Genomic DNA, 16,290 nt, shown 5'->3' on the forward strand with positions numbered 1-16,290 from the left:
GTTGCAAAAAAAAATAATTTGGAATAAACAAATAAAATAACTTTAAAACTATTTGACCGATGGCTTTGAAATTTTGATAATATTTTAAGCACTACAAGACCCAATATTCCGTGTAATATAAAGATTCTAAATTTATTTTTTTTTAATTAACTTTATAAAAAAACGAAATTTCTGAGGGTTTATTTATTTTGTAACTTTCTAAGCAACAAATAAGGATAAAAACATTTTAAAAAACGCCATTTTGAAGGACTTATATAAGTTTATTACGCTTAAATTTGATTCAAATGCCTTACTTTTTGCTGATAGACATAAAAAGTGATACTTTACCGTTTTTTGACCTTAATTTGATAATAAATAATTAAGTCAAAAAAATCGCATGCTGGAAACATATAGGTTCTTGTTATAGGTCCATACTACTAAAAACAACTGCCGTTTGCCTGGCCGGGTCAGTGTCACGAAAAACTTTTAATCCCTGGTCTAATAGTAGGACGTGATACCTACTCTAATAGTCTAGTCTTGAAATGACGAAAATCTTGGATGTTTAGGCTCAGGAACTATGGGTCTGTAAAAGGGTGAAAGATGTATTTTATTCTGTTACTGGCAGGAAATACAGACTGTAGGGTAACTGAATATTTCAACACTATTTTTTGCTAATGTGATAAGGCTTAACTACATTATATACGTATGATATTTATAAATCTTCTCAATAACAATGTTTCCTCTTAATTTTTGCCCATTTCTAAAATTTTTTTTTATTTCCTCTTCACTAGATTTATTCAAATCTACGTGTAATTCTATGTATTACATGCTTAGTTACAGGCTGGATCTCAATCACTTAAGCCCTAGGTCTCGGTTTATATGTTAGCACTAGAATCACTACAACTTAACAAAATAATAACTTTCCTAAATAGACGGATGGATTTTAGAAAGAAGGTAAGTTTTATTTAATTGTCCACTATTCTAAAGAATTTTCTTCAATTTTATGTAGGTTGGTTCTACAATGAAAACATTGAATATATGGTGCAGTAGTTCGTCCAGTCGTTTTCAGACTAATGCTGAAACTTCTTTTTCTCTTTGCTGATTATATGGGCAAAGTAATGGAATTAATCTATACTTCGATTGAAAATTATTAATAGCCGTTTTTATAATACCCTTGTATGATTAATGGTCCTGTATAAAGACCATTAAAATCTTCTTCATAAAAACTGTGCCATCATGCATTTCTAAATCGTGTTTAACAGATACACTAACTGTAACTTTATTCAAGAATTTAATTTAATTTAAATATTTGATGAATATGATCCTATTTGAATCTTAAAATGGTTAAGAAATATACAGTACAATGTTTATAAAAATAAATGTGCTAAATACGTGATAAATTCTCAGGTGCTAACTTGAAATGTTAACATTTTGCTTACTTTTGGATTATAAAATTCAATGTAAGTCTTACGAACCACCTTATGCTAGAAAAATATTTAAGTATATTAAATATGCCTATCTAAATGTGTTAGTATTAACTTGCCAGAGTTTTACTAGGCTTTCCGCAACTTACATCTCCATCTTGATTTTTTTCGGAATCAGATTTGTCGTCATCATCATTTTCAAGCTCCATATGTTCTTCTGTAGTTTGAGGCATAAGTTGTAATTCTTCTTTTGATTTAAATTCTAATTTGAATATGTAAGGCATACACAGTAAACCCATAATAACCTAAAAATCAATGAAAATTATAATTAAAATATAAGAAATATATTTTGAAAATCAATCACTTTATAGATATGTAATAAAAAACGAATAAAGCTTGTGGCTCACTTAAGCGCGGAGAAGCAGAGCGAAGCGAAGCATGGCGCAACGAACTTTTGAAATGCGCGCCAATATGTGCACGGTTTTTCAATTATATACGAGGAGATACGGTACGTTGTTCGGTTTGGAGTCGTAGACAGTTGTACTTTGGCGTTGAAGTAGGTATGTAGACACGTGTTGTACGATAGTTTTTAAAGTAATGACACAGTTCAGAAGAAGACCTTGTTATTGCATGTGCAGTAGCTAAAGAAGAAGAAAGTAATATGAATCGTAAAAGAAAACCTTGGATTCATAACATACATTTAAAAAGGGATATTTACGGAGAATTTCACCACCTTCATTGCGATTTGCTCAAACATAATTTTTTTTTCAGTATTATAGAATGAGCTCAGAAAAATTTACTGAACTTGTCGCTATATTGCAACAACCAAATATACAGCGGCAGCATCCAAAATTTCGTCGTGCAACTGGTGTTAATGATAGGCTCAAAGTAGAATTCAATTATCCAAATAAAACAACTCTTTAATGACTTTCTTTACAAAAAAAGTAAAAAGAATCACAAAGAATAAAACTAAGATAAACTAGGTAATTTTTCTTAAATAAAGCATTCTGTTAATAAATAACATTTGCAATTTTTAATAGCTATATAAATGATTTATCTTGTAGTTCATCTTGCTCTTTTTCAGAATATTGAATATGTGACACAAGAGAAGAAGACTGTGAATATTGTTCAGGAAATGGGGAAGAATACTGTTTTAAACTTTGAGTAATATATTGTTGCAATGCTGGCAAATTGTTGGTACTGATAGTATGCATGGGTGAATGTGTGTCTTTTAAATCTGTTCGAGAATCTGAAGATTTTGAGAATCGGGTGTATGTGAGACATACAGCGATATAAGTGAAGGTGGTTGCGTTTATTCAGTAAGAGACACATCGAAAGTACATAGTCGATAACAAACGAAATTCAGAAAAAGTTTCTCATGGCTTCCGCAGACTTCCGGTCACTAGTGTAATACAAAGAGCGACGAACAGAATTTCTTTGCCTAGGATTCTAAGGTTGCGATTCATCTCTACTCTTCGCTGTGCCGCGCGTTGCATCACACAGATACGCGTGGATATTTAACTACATGAAGAAAATTCCTAACAACCTTTTTCTCCGCGCTTCGCTTCGCCGTGCAGAGCATAATTGAGCGACAAGCTTTATAGGTGATGAATTTTAGATGAATATTGACAAGTTATGCATATGGACAAGAACAGTAATTAATTATTTAGTTTATTCATACAAATCTGACTATTAAGTAATTTTCTATTAAACTAGAATCCATGAAAGTTACTAAGTTTATTACCTACTGAATTTATTACCTAATTTTTAAGATTTCTGCAAATTTTGAGGCAGAAATAAAAAAAAATCAACAAATTACTAAAAACATCGTACCTCAGGCACTTAAGAATAATATTAGAATTGCATATATTAAATATTGTAGAAAACATTCATACGGAAATTAAAGCTTTGGTACAAAGCGAAAAGATCAAATAATGAACAAAAATTACTAAGAAAATTGATGACTATCACCTACATATTGAAATTTATTACCACCGCAGCACCGCTTCTACCACGGTGGTAGCAAACTGGACAGCCACATACACAATATTTATAATTTTACCTTAATATTTGTGTTTTTTCTTGTGCGTAATCCTCCCATCCACAAGTCTGCAAGGATTATTTGCGAACAAGGATGTGCCAAAAGTGCTCGGTGGTTAGCAGTAACGGCTAGGCTGAGGCAGGTATGACCTGACCAGTTTTGTAGCTCACAGGTAAGGAGTTGTTGTGTTTGATCATCGTCTTGTCTATAGCAATAATCTAATACTTCTAAGGCTAAACAAAAAAATATAGAAAATTATGTATTGCAGGTTTTATTCGACTGAACTAAATTGAGTAAAATAACAATATAATGAAGATCAAAATAAGTCACAAACTACTTAGAAATCGTAATAATAACAACATATAAAATAAATCTAGAGAGACTAAAAGTTAAAAACGCAAAATAATACGACACACACACACACACACACACACACACACACACACACACACACATTAGTTAAAATACACATTTCTCCAACAAAATCAGCTCTCCCATATAAAATTTATCTCCAAAAAGGGATATTATAATTTTCGCACAAGTTAAGATATAGTGTTTTTATGACTTACACTTTTAAATATTTTTAAAAATCTACAATCCCTGTTTAATGCAAGATACAGGCTTATAGGAATTCGGTTGTGGTTGTAAAAATATATGAAAGTCAAGTCCATAAAAATACTGTATCTTGATTTACATTAGGTATCCCATTATATAATTGCCAAGTACTGCTCGTTCTTCAGCGCCAAAAAATTTGATTTTTGTTGATCTGTCAACAGGTGGCGACAGTGTTATATAAAATGAATATAGGCGATCCACTGAGCTTTGGAGAATTTTGACAAAATGATTGTCGGAAACATCCAACATAAAAATTTCTACCACTCATTATTAATAGCTGAAATAAACCTACGGTTGCATACTTTTTAATTTAAAGACGAAGAATAATGATGAATAATTGGAAGCATGTACACAAACGATCGAATTTCCGTGCCATTATAATTTGATATAGTTTAATGTATTTGATATAGTAGTTCAGCAAAAGTACAGGGTAAAATTTCCTGGTGCTTAATGTATGCTGATGATGAAGTACTAGGAAATACTTTTAGAACAGAAGGGTTTTAGAAAAAAAAAACTGGAACAGTGGAGACAAGTTCTTGAGGAAAAAGGTTTAAAATTTAGTAGAGGAGAAATGGAGTTCGTAGGGGAGACCGGGGAGAGTTCGGACACAGGGAGACATCGGACACATTTGAATTTCGCACATTTTTGAAGATGCACTGTTGTCATTTGGTAAACACAACCTTATTTGTACATAATTATAGGTTATGTATTGACAGCTGTGATTTCGGTCGTAGTCACAGAGTTATCTATTGTGAAGTGTTTTGTCGAGTTTTGTTCTAAAAATATCGGTGCAATCCAGAAGATATATTTTAAAATACATAGACTTACCACGTATAAAACTTTGGTGCTGTAATCTACTATACTTATTTCATTAATTTGCGTTTATGTTGTTGCAATATTTAGGTAAGTTTTTTTATAAACCCATTGTATTACCAATGTTTGCATTAGGGGAGAGTTCGGACACAGTGTCCGAACTCTCCCCTGTGTGTCCGAAGTCTCCCCTGATCTGTAGTTATTCTATTTTTCTCTTACAGCTCATAATGCCCCGTACATATACAAGGGTAACAGAACGACAATTTTCTGCAGACACTATGAAAAATGCCACATCAGAGGTGCTTGACGGCAAATTGAGCATTCGGAATAGCGCCAAAACCTACGGCGTTCCTAAATCTAGTCTTCTAGATTACATAAAGAAAGCTAGAGCTGTGGGTATAGACAACGTAACATTCTCTCCAAATTTCAAGCAATCTCAAGTGTTTACCGATATAATGGAAAAAATGCTTGAAAAATATTTATTAGATTGTTCTTCCATGTTTCATGGACTAACGCCTAAAGCTGCAAGACGTTTAGCTTTTGAATTTGCCAAGAAAAACCATGTTAAAATGCCTACTACATGGAGCGAAAATGAAGAAGCTGGAACAGACTGGTTTTCAGGTTTCATGAAACGTCATCCTGTACTATCTATTAGAACACCTGAAGCCACTAGTCTCGCTAGAATGACGAGTTTTAACAAAGTTACTGTTGAGACGTTTCAAAATAAATTAGAAGAAGTTTTACGTCGTCATTCTTTTGGATCTTCAGCGATTTTCAATTTAGATGAAGTGAGTCAATTAACAATTTTGTTTAGTTATTTTGATAATTAATATCACTTATTTTTTAGACTGGGGTTACTACAGTTCAGCGTGTACCTAAAATAATTGGAAGAAAAGGTCAACATCAAATAGGGCAGGTGACCTCACGTGAACGTGGAGAATTAGTTACACAAGTGGGCATAATTTCTGCTGATGGAAAAGCATTGCCTCCTATATGGGTATTCCCACGGCAACGTTTTGATGAAAACCGCATGATGAAAGGGGTTCCTCAAGTTGCTTTAGGATTAGTATCTCCTTCAGGATGGATGACAAGTGATAATTTTTTGAAAGTACTTAAACATGTTGTCAAAAATACACTCTGCTCTGATACTAATAAAATTTTACTAATCATGGATAACCACGAGTCCCATCTCTCAGTGGAGGGACTTGATTACTGCAAAGAAAATGGAATTACTGTTTTGACACTACCACCTCATACTTCTAATAAGTTACAACCTTTGGACCGAACAGTGTTTGGTCCTTTCAAAAAGTTTTTTAATGATGGTGCTAATTCCTGGATGTTGTCTAATCCTGGTCAGACACTTTCTATATATGACTTGCCTGCTATTTGTTCTTCTGCTTGGGACAGAGCTGCCAATCCAGTTAATATTAAAAGTGGTTTCAAGTGTACAGGTATTTGGCCTTTTGACAGGAATATATTCGGAGAAGAAGAGTTCTTATCTTCTTACGTGACAGATAGACCAATGCCTACTACAGAACCGGAACTCGGAAAAAGAGATTTTGATAGCTTGTCCAAACCGGGGCCAAGCAAAGTTTTAGTTTCTCCGAATCACTCAACTTCTCCAAACATCATTTCTCCAGAAATGGTTAGACCGTTTCCCAAGGCGCCAGAACGTAAAACATCAAATAGAGGGAGGCCTAAGGGCAAATGTATCATTGCCACGGATACTCCAGAAAAAGACGAAATTGCCAACAGGAAACTAAAACGATCTGTTACAAGGAAAGTAAATCCTAAAAAAAGACAGAAAGTCACTAAAAAAATTGTTGAAACATCTTCTTCTTCTTCCTCTGAAGACATAATGAGCAATGAAAAATCCTCTGACTTCATAGAGCAAGATGACGAAGTGGATACAGAAGAAACAAATATTGCAAATGGTCAGTTTATAATTGCCAGAGTTTATGGAAAAACACCAGCTACATTTCGGCACTATGTTGCAGAAATTCAGGAAAAACAGATAAAAGGATACGACGTAAAATTTTATAAAAAACATGCCACTTCTAATCGGTTTATCTCCACTGAAGAAGATGCTTTTGTTATATTTGAAGACATAAAATGTATTTTACCGAAGCCCTTGAAAGATACACGTCAAAGATATGAAAATATGATCTATTTTAATACAGATTTAGAAGATTATTCATTGCATTAATTTTTTAATATCTAAACATGTCTATTTTTTTTAAATACATTTTTATAAGTAACATATGTTGTACTGTCCGAAGTCTCCCAGTACTGTCCGAAGTCTCCCAGTTCCTAGTCCGAAGTCTCCCCGTTTCTGGGGAGACTTCGGACAAATGACCCCCTGCAATATTTTTTTATTTTTGTTGTTAATTTATTGATTTGATATATTCTGCTCTTGATTGGTTATGCCTGAACCTTGGAAGCTTAAGTTAACTACTTTAAAAGGTAAATATATCAATACACTTTTCTAATAAAAATTAATTTTTAAAAATGGTCCGAACTCTCCCCGGTCTCCCCTATAATTAAAATGATAACATTGCATCGTGAAATGATTGTGAAATCTAATAGTTTTAAGGTACTATTACCATCTAGAATGTTCAAAAATAGCACGTTTTTCAACAATTTCTTTTGTATCTTATTTATTATATATGGCAATTAAACTTCCCTTATATTATTACAAAACTTTTAAAGGTTACAAAAATTTTATCTGTTTTTTTCATTGTTGGTGTAGTTTACAGACGGCACCAAAAATTTTCGTCAAAAAATTACTGCTTCATGGCGGATAGTGAATCTCTGGAACGGCAAATTTGAAACATAAAATTCGAGAAGAGTTTTAAAAAAGAAGTGCCCTTATATGATATTTTACAAGAAAAATTAAAAACAAAAAAAACACAATGGCGGGCATTTGAAAAAATTGTTCAAGAATTGACTTTTTTCAGTCACAAAAATTTTATTATTAGGTACATTTTTTGATCAAATTGTGCTTAAATATCATAGAGGAAAACAAAACAAACAAAATGCATTACGGTTTATTAAAATCGATATAGTAGATCCGGAGATAAAAGACTTTGAGAAAAACTACGTTTTTAACTGTCTGCTACATCACAGACAGTTAATCACGGATCTAATCCGTCAATGTTAATAAACCTGAATGCATTTTGTTTGTTTTTATTTTTTCTCTATGATAATTTACCACAATTTTACAAAAAAAAAATTTTTGTGACTGAAAAAAATTTAAAAAAGGTCAATTTTTGAACAATTTTTTCAAATGTTCGCCATTTTTTGTAAGAACTTTTAATTTTTCTGATAAACTATCACGTAAGAGCACTTGATTTTTACAACCATTCCCGAATTTTATGTCGTTCTAAAGATTAACTGTCCGCCATCTTTAAAATAAGGGGTTCTAAGGAGTAGTGATGCGCAATACAGGGTGTTGCTTCCTGATAACACCTCTAGCCACTCCTACTCAATTCCTATCCTCACCTCCAAGAAGTGTGGCTCAATCACACGGGTGAACCCCGGCAAACCTGAGCAACCTTACCGGAGATTGGGTAACCAACCCCAATGGAAAGTAGGGTCAGGGCTGACGAGGAAGGGAGAAATGGTCCTCCGAAAAGGGGGTTGGGCGATAGGCCAGTAACCTATTCTTGTAAAAAAGTACTACTACGAAACCTTCAGATAGGCCTCGGAATGGACGAATATCAAGACGACGACTCTGGCAACGGAATATGGAATTTACGCTGGGAACATGGAATGTCAGAACGCTAAATAGACCAGGAGCACAGAGGATCCTTCTACACGAACTGAAAAGATATAAAATAGGAATCACTGCAGTACAAGAGACTAAATGGTTGGGAAAAGGTATCCGGGACACTAAAACACACACTATACTGTATAGCGGTAAAGATGAAGGAAATAAAGAATTTGGAGTAGCCTTTATCGTAGATAATAAAATGAAGCACCTGATAACAGACTTTCAAGCCATCAATGAAAGAATCTGCAAGCTTAGGATAAAAACGCATTTCTTTAACATAACTCTTATAAATGTACACTGTCCCACAAATGAACAGGAAGAAGACACTAAGGTAGCCTTTTATCAAGATTTAGAACGAATCTATGACTCAATACCAAGAAACGACATGAAAATGGTGATAGGCGACACAAACGCCAAGATCGGAAAAGAAGAAGAATACACAGGGGTAATAGGGAAACATAGTTTGCATAGAGACACAAATGAGAATGGTCAGTTTCTAATAGATTTTGCAGCTGGAAAGAATATGATTATCAGTTCGACATGCTTCCCACATCGGGACATACATAAGGGCACCTGGATATCACCTGACGGAAATACGATCAATCAAATAGACCATATACTGGCTGAAAAAAGAATGGCGACGAGTATATTGGATGTAAAAAGCAGACGTGGTGCAAGCTGTGACTCAGACCATCTGCTAGTACAGGCACGGTTTAGATGCAAAATCAGTCGACAGGTAAAGGAAAAATATACAAAACAAGAAAAACTAAACTTAGACAACCTAAAAGTCTCTGAGGTACAAGAAAGATTTGAGAGAACAGTGGATGAAAAATTACTAGAAGAAAACAGAGCAGACTACACAATAGAAAACCAATGGAACACAATAAGCAGTATCATACTCAACACAGCGAAAGAAGTCTTAGGAACAAAGACACAACGGAGAGAAGAAACATGGTTCGATGAAGAATGCAAACAAGCTATACAGGAAAGAAATGAAGCGCATAAGAATTACATACTCAGACGTACTAGAGAGAGAAAAACAGAACATGAGAACAAAAGACGAAGAGCAGATAAACTGTGCAGGCAGAAAAAGAGAAAGTATGAAAACCAACGGATACTAAACATAGAGAGAGAGTTTAAGGAAAACGAAACACGTAGCGCATACCAATTTATCAAACATCTAAGACAAGGATACAAACCGAGGACTAGCCTCTGCAAAAATAAGAAAGGTGAAATCATTAGCGATATGGACGAAATTAAGAGAACCTGGATGACATATTTTAAGGAATTACTAAACAAAGGGACACAACTACCATTACAACAACAGTGGCAGCAGCAGGCACGACAGGAGGTACAACAACAAGAACTGGGGAAAGATGGAGAAGAAAATGAATTAACTAGACCCCCAACGCTAGAGGAGGTCCAAACGGCAATCCACATACAAAAAAGCCATAAAGCACCGGGAATAGATAAAATACCGGCAGAACTACTCAAGCAAGGAGGAAGGAATTTGACACAACAGATGTACCAGCTAATACGAGAGATATGGATAGAAGAAGAAATTCTCCAACAATGGAAGAAAAGTATAATCTGGCCTATTCATAAAAAAGGAGACAAACTGTTGTGTCAGAATTATAGAGGCATCTCTTTACTTTGTTCGGGATACAAAATACTCACAAACATCATTAATCGAAGACTACAACCTCTCACGGAAAAATTCATCGGGGAATATCAAGCAGGGTTTAGGCAAAATAGATCTACCATTGACCAACTATTTACAGTTAAACAAATACTAGCCAAAGCATGGGAATATGACATGGACGTTTACAATCTCTTTGTAGATTTTAAACAAGCCTATGATTCAATAGATAGAACAATTCTACCTAATATACTGAAAGAATTTGGCATACCATCAAAATTAATACGACTAGTGCAAATGACAATGACAGAACAGAAGAACAATGAAGAACAGAAGCACAGGTATGTATTCAGGGACAGATCACTGATGCGTTTACGATAACGCAAGGACTGAAACAAGGCGACGGACTAGCTCCAACGCTCTTTAATCTTGTTCTGGAATATGTAATTAGACGGTTGACGGTGAGCGGAAATAACATACTTACAAACAAGTCTACCCAATTAGCAGCATACGCAGATGACATAAACATAATGAGCAGAACAATGAATGCAGCGGAAGAAACCTACGTTGAGTTGAAACAGAGTGCAGAAGCAGTAGGGCTAGCAATAAATACAAATAAAACAAAACTACTCATACAAACCAGATCAAATAGACCGGTGCAACAACACTTTATTGACGATATAGAACATGTAAATAGATTCACATACCTAGGAATGGATCTGGTCGTAAGCAATGAAGAAGAACCGGAAATAAATAGAAGGCTTGTGCTGGCAAATAAAGCCTATTTTGTGATGGGCCACATATTCAAATCGCGAGACGTACACCGGAAAACAAAACTCCGGGTCTATAAAACAATAATCAGGAACATAGTAAGTTATGGTTGCGAAACATGGGTGGTGACACAGAAATCTGCCAATGCATTAGATGTGTTTGAAAGAAAAATATTACGTAGGATCCTGGGCCCAATAAGTGAAAACAACAACTGGCGAATTAGGTACAATAGAGAAATATACGAGCAATATAGCGAACCAACTCTAGCACAACATACTAAACTGCAGAGATTACGATGGGCAGGGCACGTGGTCCGCATGCATGAGAATAGAATCCCCAGAAAATTATTAAATGCAAGAATGCAGGGAAAAAGACCTGTTGGAAGACCTAAAAAGAGATGGGAAGATGAAGTCGATGAGGATGCCAGGAACTGCCTGGGAACGCGTTCATGGAAAAGAACAGCGGTAAATAGAGATGGTTGAAGAAGCCTGTTGAAGGAGGCCAACGCCCGATTTGGGCTGTAGCGCCATTGGATGGATGGATGGATGGATCTTTAAAATAAAGGAACAATGGAAAAAAAGAAAAAAAATTTTTGTAATCTTCAATTTGAATAATAGATAATATAAAAAGAGTTTAATTGCCATAATAATGGATAAGATACAAATAAAATTGTTGAAAATGTATCAATTTTTAGCATTTTTAACGGTAATAGTACCTTAACTATCTAGGATCACTATCATAGAGTAATGGGAAATTAGATGAGCTAAACGCACTATAATTAGAGTGGTATGGATGAAGTGGCAAGAAACAAGCAGTATGCTATGTAACAGAAAGATTTTTATAGAACTAAAGGGAAAATTGACTATTTTTTGTTAAACCACATTTTACTTTAAATTAAACAAATTTTGTTTGGCTCATTCTTAACGACAATTTAAAAGTATATTTATGTACTTTTCACTTCATATGCTACCATTTAGTGGCTTGATTCATGTACACCTAGTAAATACACTAATGATGGTCTTGTTAGTCCGAAAACGTTCTGTGATGTAGCCCGAAAGTGTCTTTTAATCATATACATTTTATAAAGGATATTTAAATAAAACCCTTTTGTATTATATATTATTAAAGTAATCAAACTAATTACATATTATATTTAATATTTGTTAACAGATCTACAAATTTTTGTTGTAACTTTGTTACAGTCTTATTATATTACATATTTTTTACCTATTATATAAACCCATTATGCTTTTCGAAGTAAGATTCCATTAATAACTGAAATTTACAGAAAAGTAACTTGTGTCAAAGATATGTGAGTTTTGTTATTTTTAAGGAAATATTTATCGTTTCATTTTATGCATTTATTTTGTTAATGATTGATTTCACTCATTCATTCCGTTCGGAAACGGGTCCTGGTGCCAGTCAATAACACAACAGAATGAAACTCGAAGACCTACTTATGTCCCTTGGTATAATATGAAATAGGACAACCAGAAGAACTGACCGTAAAAAATACTAAATGTAAATTATAGAAGTTTGGGCGAAATTTCGGCGGAATTCAATACTAAAGGTATTGTCTAAACGAAAAATATATCTCTTACCGCGAAAAACTGAAACAAAAGAGTGTTAACCTCTCTCCACACATATTCTTATTTTTGTATTAAGTATTTTCTTATTCTTTTTATATTATATTTAATTTTTGAAGTAACGTGTGTGTATGTCTTATATACGTAAACTAATACGGTCCTGTACGCACCACTTCTATGATACTTAAGGGAGGCGAAGCTATTTCGGACTACCCACACCAGTCTTGTATAAACCAACGCGATAAACACTCCGGTTTTGTGTAAAACCACCACCCAAATTTAAAGAGACGCTGCTCATAGCCCGTAAGGAGAAACCCTTCCATTCAACATCACAGGTACCGTAATTTGATTTGCATACAGACACAATATTAAAAATTAATTAATAAATTTTACATTTAACCTATTTCGACATAAAAAATAATACCAGCACCTATAAACATTTGGACAATTGTTAATTCTCATTACTAAATACAACGGTTACAACTAGAATAAATTAAAAAAACACGCGAAAGATATAAAGATGGGAAGCCTCCAGGATCGGGGGAGTACCCATAGAACTGAAAATATGGCACTGGAAAACTATCAGGTTCAGAAAGCCAAGGGTCACCAACTCAATATGTAGGATGTATATACACAGCTTGGAGTTTTACAACTATTTTTTTTCTCTATTTTACTTTGTCCATGGCTGCAGTTTTCCAATTACTTATCAATATTTTTTAAAGTCCTCCTTACAAGCTTCAAGCCATTTTTGCAATAGTCTTCCTTTTTTCATCTTTCCTTCTCATCTCTGCATTCTTTTAGCCATCTTCCGTTTGATACTCTCACCACGTACCCTAAAAGTCTTTTTGCTCTAATAGTCTGGGTAATTTCAGGTTTTCCGTACAGCGTTCTAATTTCTGAATTTGTTCATCGTCTCCAAAAGTTTCCTTCGTATTTCACTACCCCGAATATAACAACACTTCGTTTCCAGATATTCAACAAATTTTCGTGACCTTTGTTCATGATCAAGGTTTCACTACCGTAAAAAGTCGTGGGTTGCATTACCGTTTGGTATTGTCACAGCTTTGCAGCCCTGAAGATGTTTTTTTGCTTTCAAAAATTGGCGCAGCTTTCCAGCGGTTCTCTTTCCTCTCGCAATCTACTTTTCAATTCCTAGGTTTTTCTTCACCTTTGTTTGAGAAACTGAGAGCCTTTCTTTCAAATAACAGCAACTTATTTATTTCCCGTTAATTGATAGTCCATGTTTCACAGCGTAGATCTCAATAATATTGAAATAGAGTATAATCCTCTCTTCCCAGCAGTTAATCTTGCTCAGATATATTTTCTACTTGGTTTTTCATCTGTGACTACCGCTTAACTATTTAAATTCTTTTACTATTTAAAAGTTGTGATCATTAAGAGTTATGTTCTGTCTAATTCTAGGCTTTCGATTTTTGGTTACTATGTATTTTGTGTATTCTTCATTTATTCTTAGAACCAGATTACCTGCTCTCCTCTCGAGTTGTGAAAACTCCTCTAGCGTCTCCTGTAAGTAAATATATGTCATCAGCAAAGATCAACACCAGTTTTGAACCTTGATTAGCAAAAAAAACACTCTGTCAGCTCCGACGATATTATACTTACTGCATGTTTCAAGGTAAAATTGAAATTCAACGGTGATAAGGATGATCCTTGTCTGAGTCCTGATGTTAACTAAATAGCGTTGATGTTCTGTTTTTTATCCTCTATCTGTAATTGATCTATCGTTGACCTTCTAGTACGAAAACCCCATTCGTAGTCGCCTATAATATCTTACGCAAAAGGAGATCTTTAACTTTTCTTTCTCTCTTGGTGTAGGTACTATGACGCTTCCCATTCATTCATATAATTTTTTTAGGTAGTACGTTTTCTCTCTTTTTATCATTTCCCCATTTATACTATCCTTTCCTGGTGCTTTGTCATCTTTAAGAGATATTATCGCATTTTTTACTTGTTGAAGTGTTGATGTTGGCATTTCCACATCTGCAGAATGAAATGTAATATATTCTTCCGTTTCACTTTTAATATTTAGTAAATTCTGAAAATGTTCCTTCCATCGATCGACGATTTCTGTTTCTGTTATTATTAGTTCTCCTGTATCATTTCTCATAGCCTTTTTTCCCCAACTCTTTCACCTTGTCTCACTGTCTTTACTTCCCTATAGAATTTCTGTCACATTTTGTATATTCTTCGTTTTCTGCTCATTTTTTAAGGAACCATAGTACTGGGCTTTCTCCTCAAGTAACTTAAATATCCTCAGTAATTCCCTTTTCGTTATTGGTATTAGCACTAGATCATCGGCAAAGGCAAGAAGGTAGCTTCTTTTGTCGTAGATAGTTCCGTTTTTTGATATTCCGCTGTCCTGAATTACCACCACCAACAAAAAATTAAAAAAATATAATTAAAAGAGATATCCCTGTTTCAATATTTTCTTAACTTAGAATTTTTCTTTCATGTTTTCTTACGTAGGAATATGTAGGCTATGTGGAAAGGTAATTAAAAACTGAATTGAAGATTGTTGAAAAGACAATAAATATGACGAGTTCAATAAAAAATTACACAACAATTGACAAAAAAAAAAATAATAAAGGTGACCAAAGGACTTCGTCAAGACTGTTGCGTTGCTCTTACACAATTAAGATTTATTGGGAGGGGGTTTTCGATATGTGGAAAAAAAAAACATCAATCGGAACAAAAAAAATTAGAATATACCAAAGTACCATAGAAGGTATTGCTACATATGGTTCAGAATTTTGAATAATAAATAAAAAAAAGACGCCTTAAAAATAAAAGCAATAGACATTAATTGTTAATGTACATTTTTCCAACTCACTAGAAAATATAGATCAAGTAATATTGAATGAATTAATGAATGTTGGAATCATAGAGCGGGCATAACTATCGGCATCCTGAAAAGTATTGAATGAAAAAGGCTGAAATGCTATGACCATGTCGAAAGAATGAATTATGGCCACTATGGTCAAAGCGAATTTGTCGTGAACAATAAGTAAACGGTCCAATGGAAGATATAGATAAGAATAGAGATAAGCTCACACGACTTTCACTTCACTTTACAAATCATAGGTATTAAGAAATTAAATAACTACAAATGCAAAAATAAAATTAATATCCACAAAACAAGCGAAATTTACACAATTAACTCAATATTTTTTTAGACAGGATGTGTGTGCACCCTTAAATATATTTATCAAAATAATAATCATATTACCAATATTTTCGAATTCTTTTCCGTAAGCCCGCAATTCTTCATATACTTCGGTTTCCATGTCATCCTCGGCTGCTTCGTGTGCCATCGCCTTGTACAATTTACAACCTACTAGAGCTTTCGCTAAAGCTTCCTCACCATGTTGCCACATCAACAGCGCCATTTTGTGCCTCTTCATTAACACCGCCCATATCTATAAATAAAATTATATTTATGTTCATAAATTTTTAAACTCCATTTTGGGTCAAACTAAAGTAAATTTAAACAATGAGATATGCATCAGATAAGCCGTCATTGTAAGTTGAAATAATTAACTTATTGACTGGTCTTTTTTTCATTCTGCCTTATTCGCAGTCGTGGTTGACAATGTTTCTGGTTTATACAACATTTTTGATTGCAGCTGAAA

At 34.0% G+C, this 16,290-nt stretch overlaps 1 protein-coding gene across 1 annotated transcript; it reads right to left on the reverse strand.

The window, feature by feature from the left end:
* Positions 1-1,552: 1,552 nt before the first annotated feature.
* On the reverse strand, positions 1,553-16,077 carry LOC140432091 (transient receptor potential cation channel trpm-like; the record flags this gene model as incomplete). Its single annotated transcript, XM_072519932.1, has 3 exons — positions 1,553-1,708; positions 3,466-3,677; positions 15,888-16,077. Coding segments are annotated over 3 exons (558 nt in total), but the record flags the coding sequence as incomplete, so codon positions are not given.
* Positions 16,078-16,290: the final 213 nt, after the last annotated feature.

The sequence above is a fragment of the Diabrotica undecimpunctata genome, unplaced genomic scaffold (assembly GCF_040954645.1).
Source record: "Diabrotica undecimpunctata isolate CICGRU unplaced genomic scaffold, icDiaUnde3 ctg00002807.1, whole genome shotgun sequence".
NCBI lineage: Eukaryota > Metazoa > Arthropoda > Insecta > Coleoptera > Chrysomelidae > Diabrotica > Diabrotica undecimpunctata.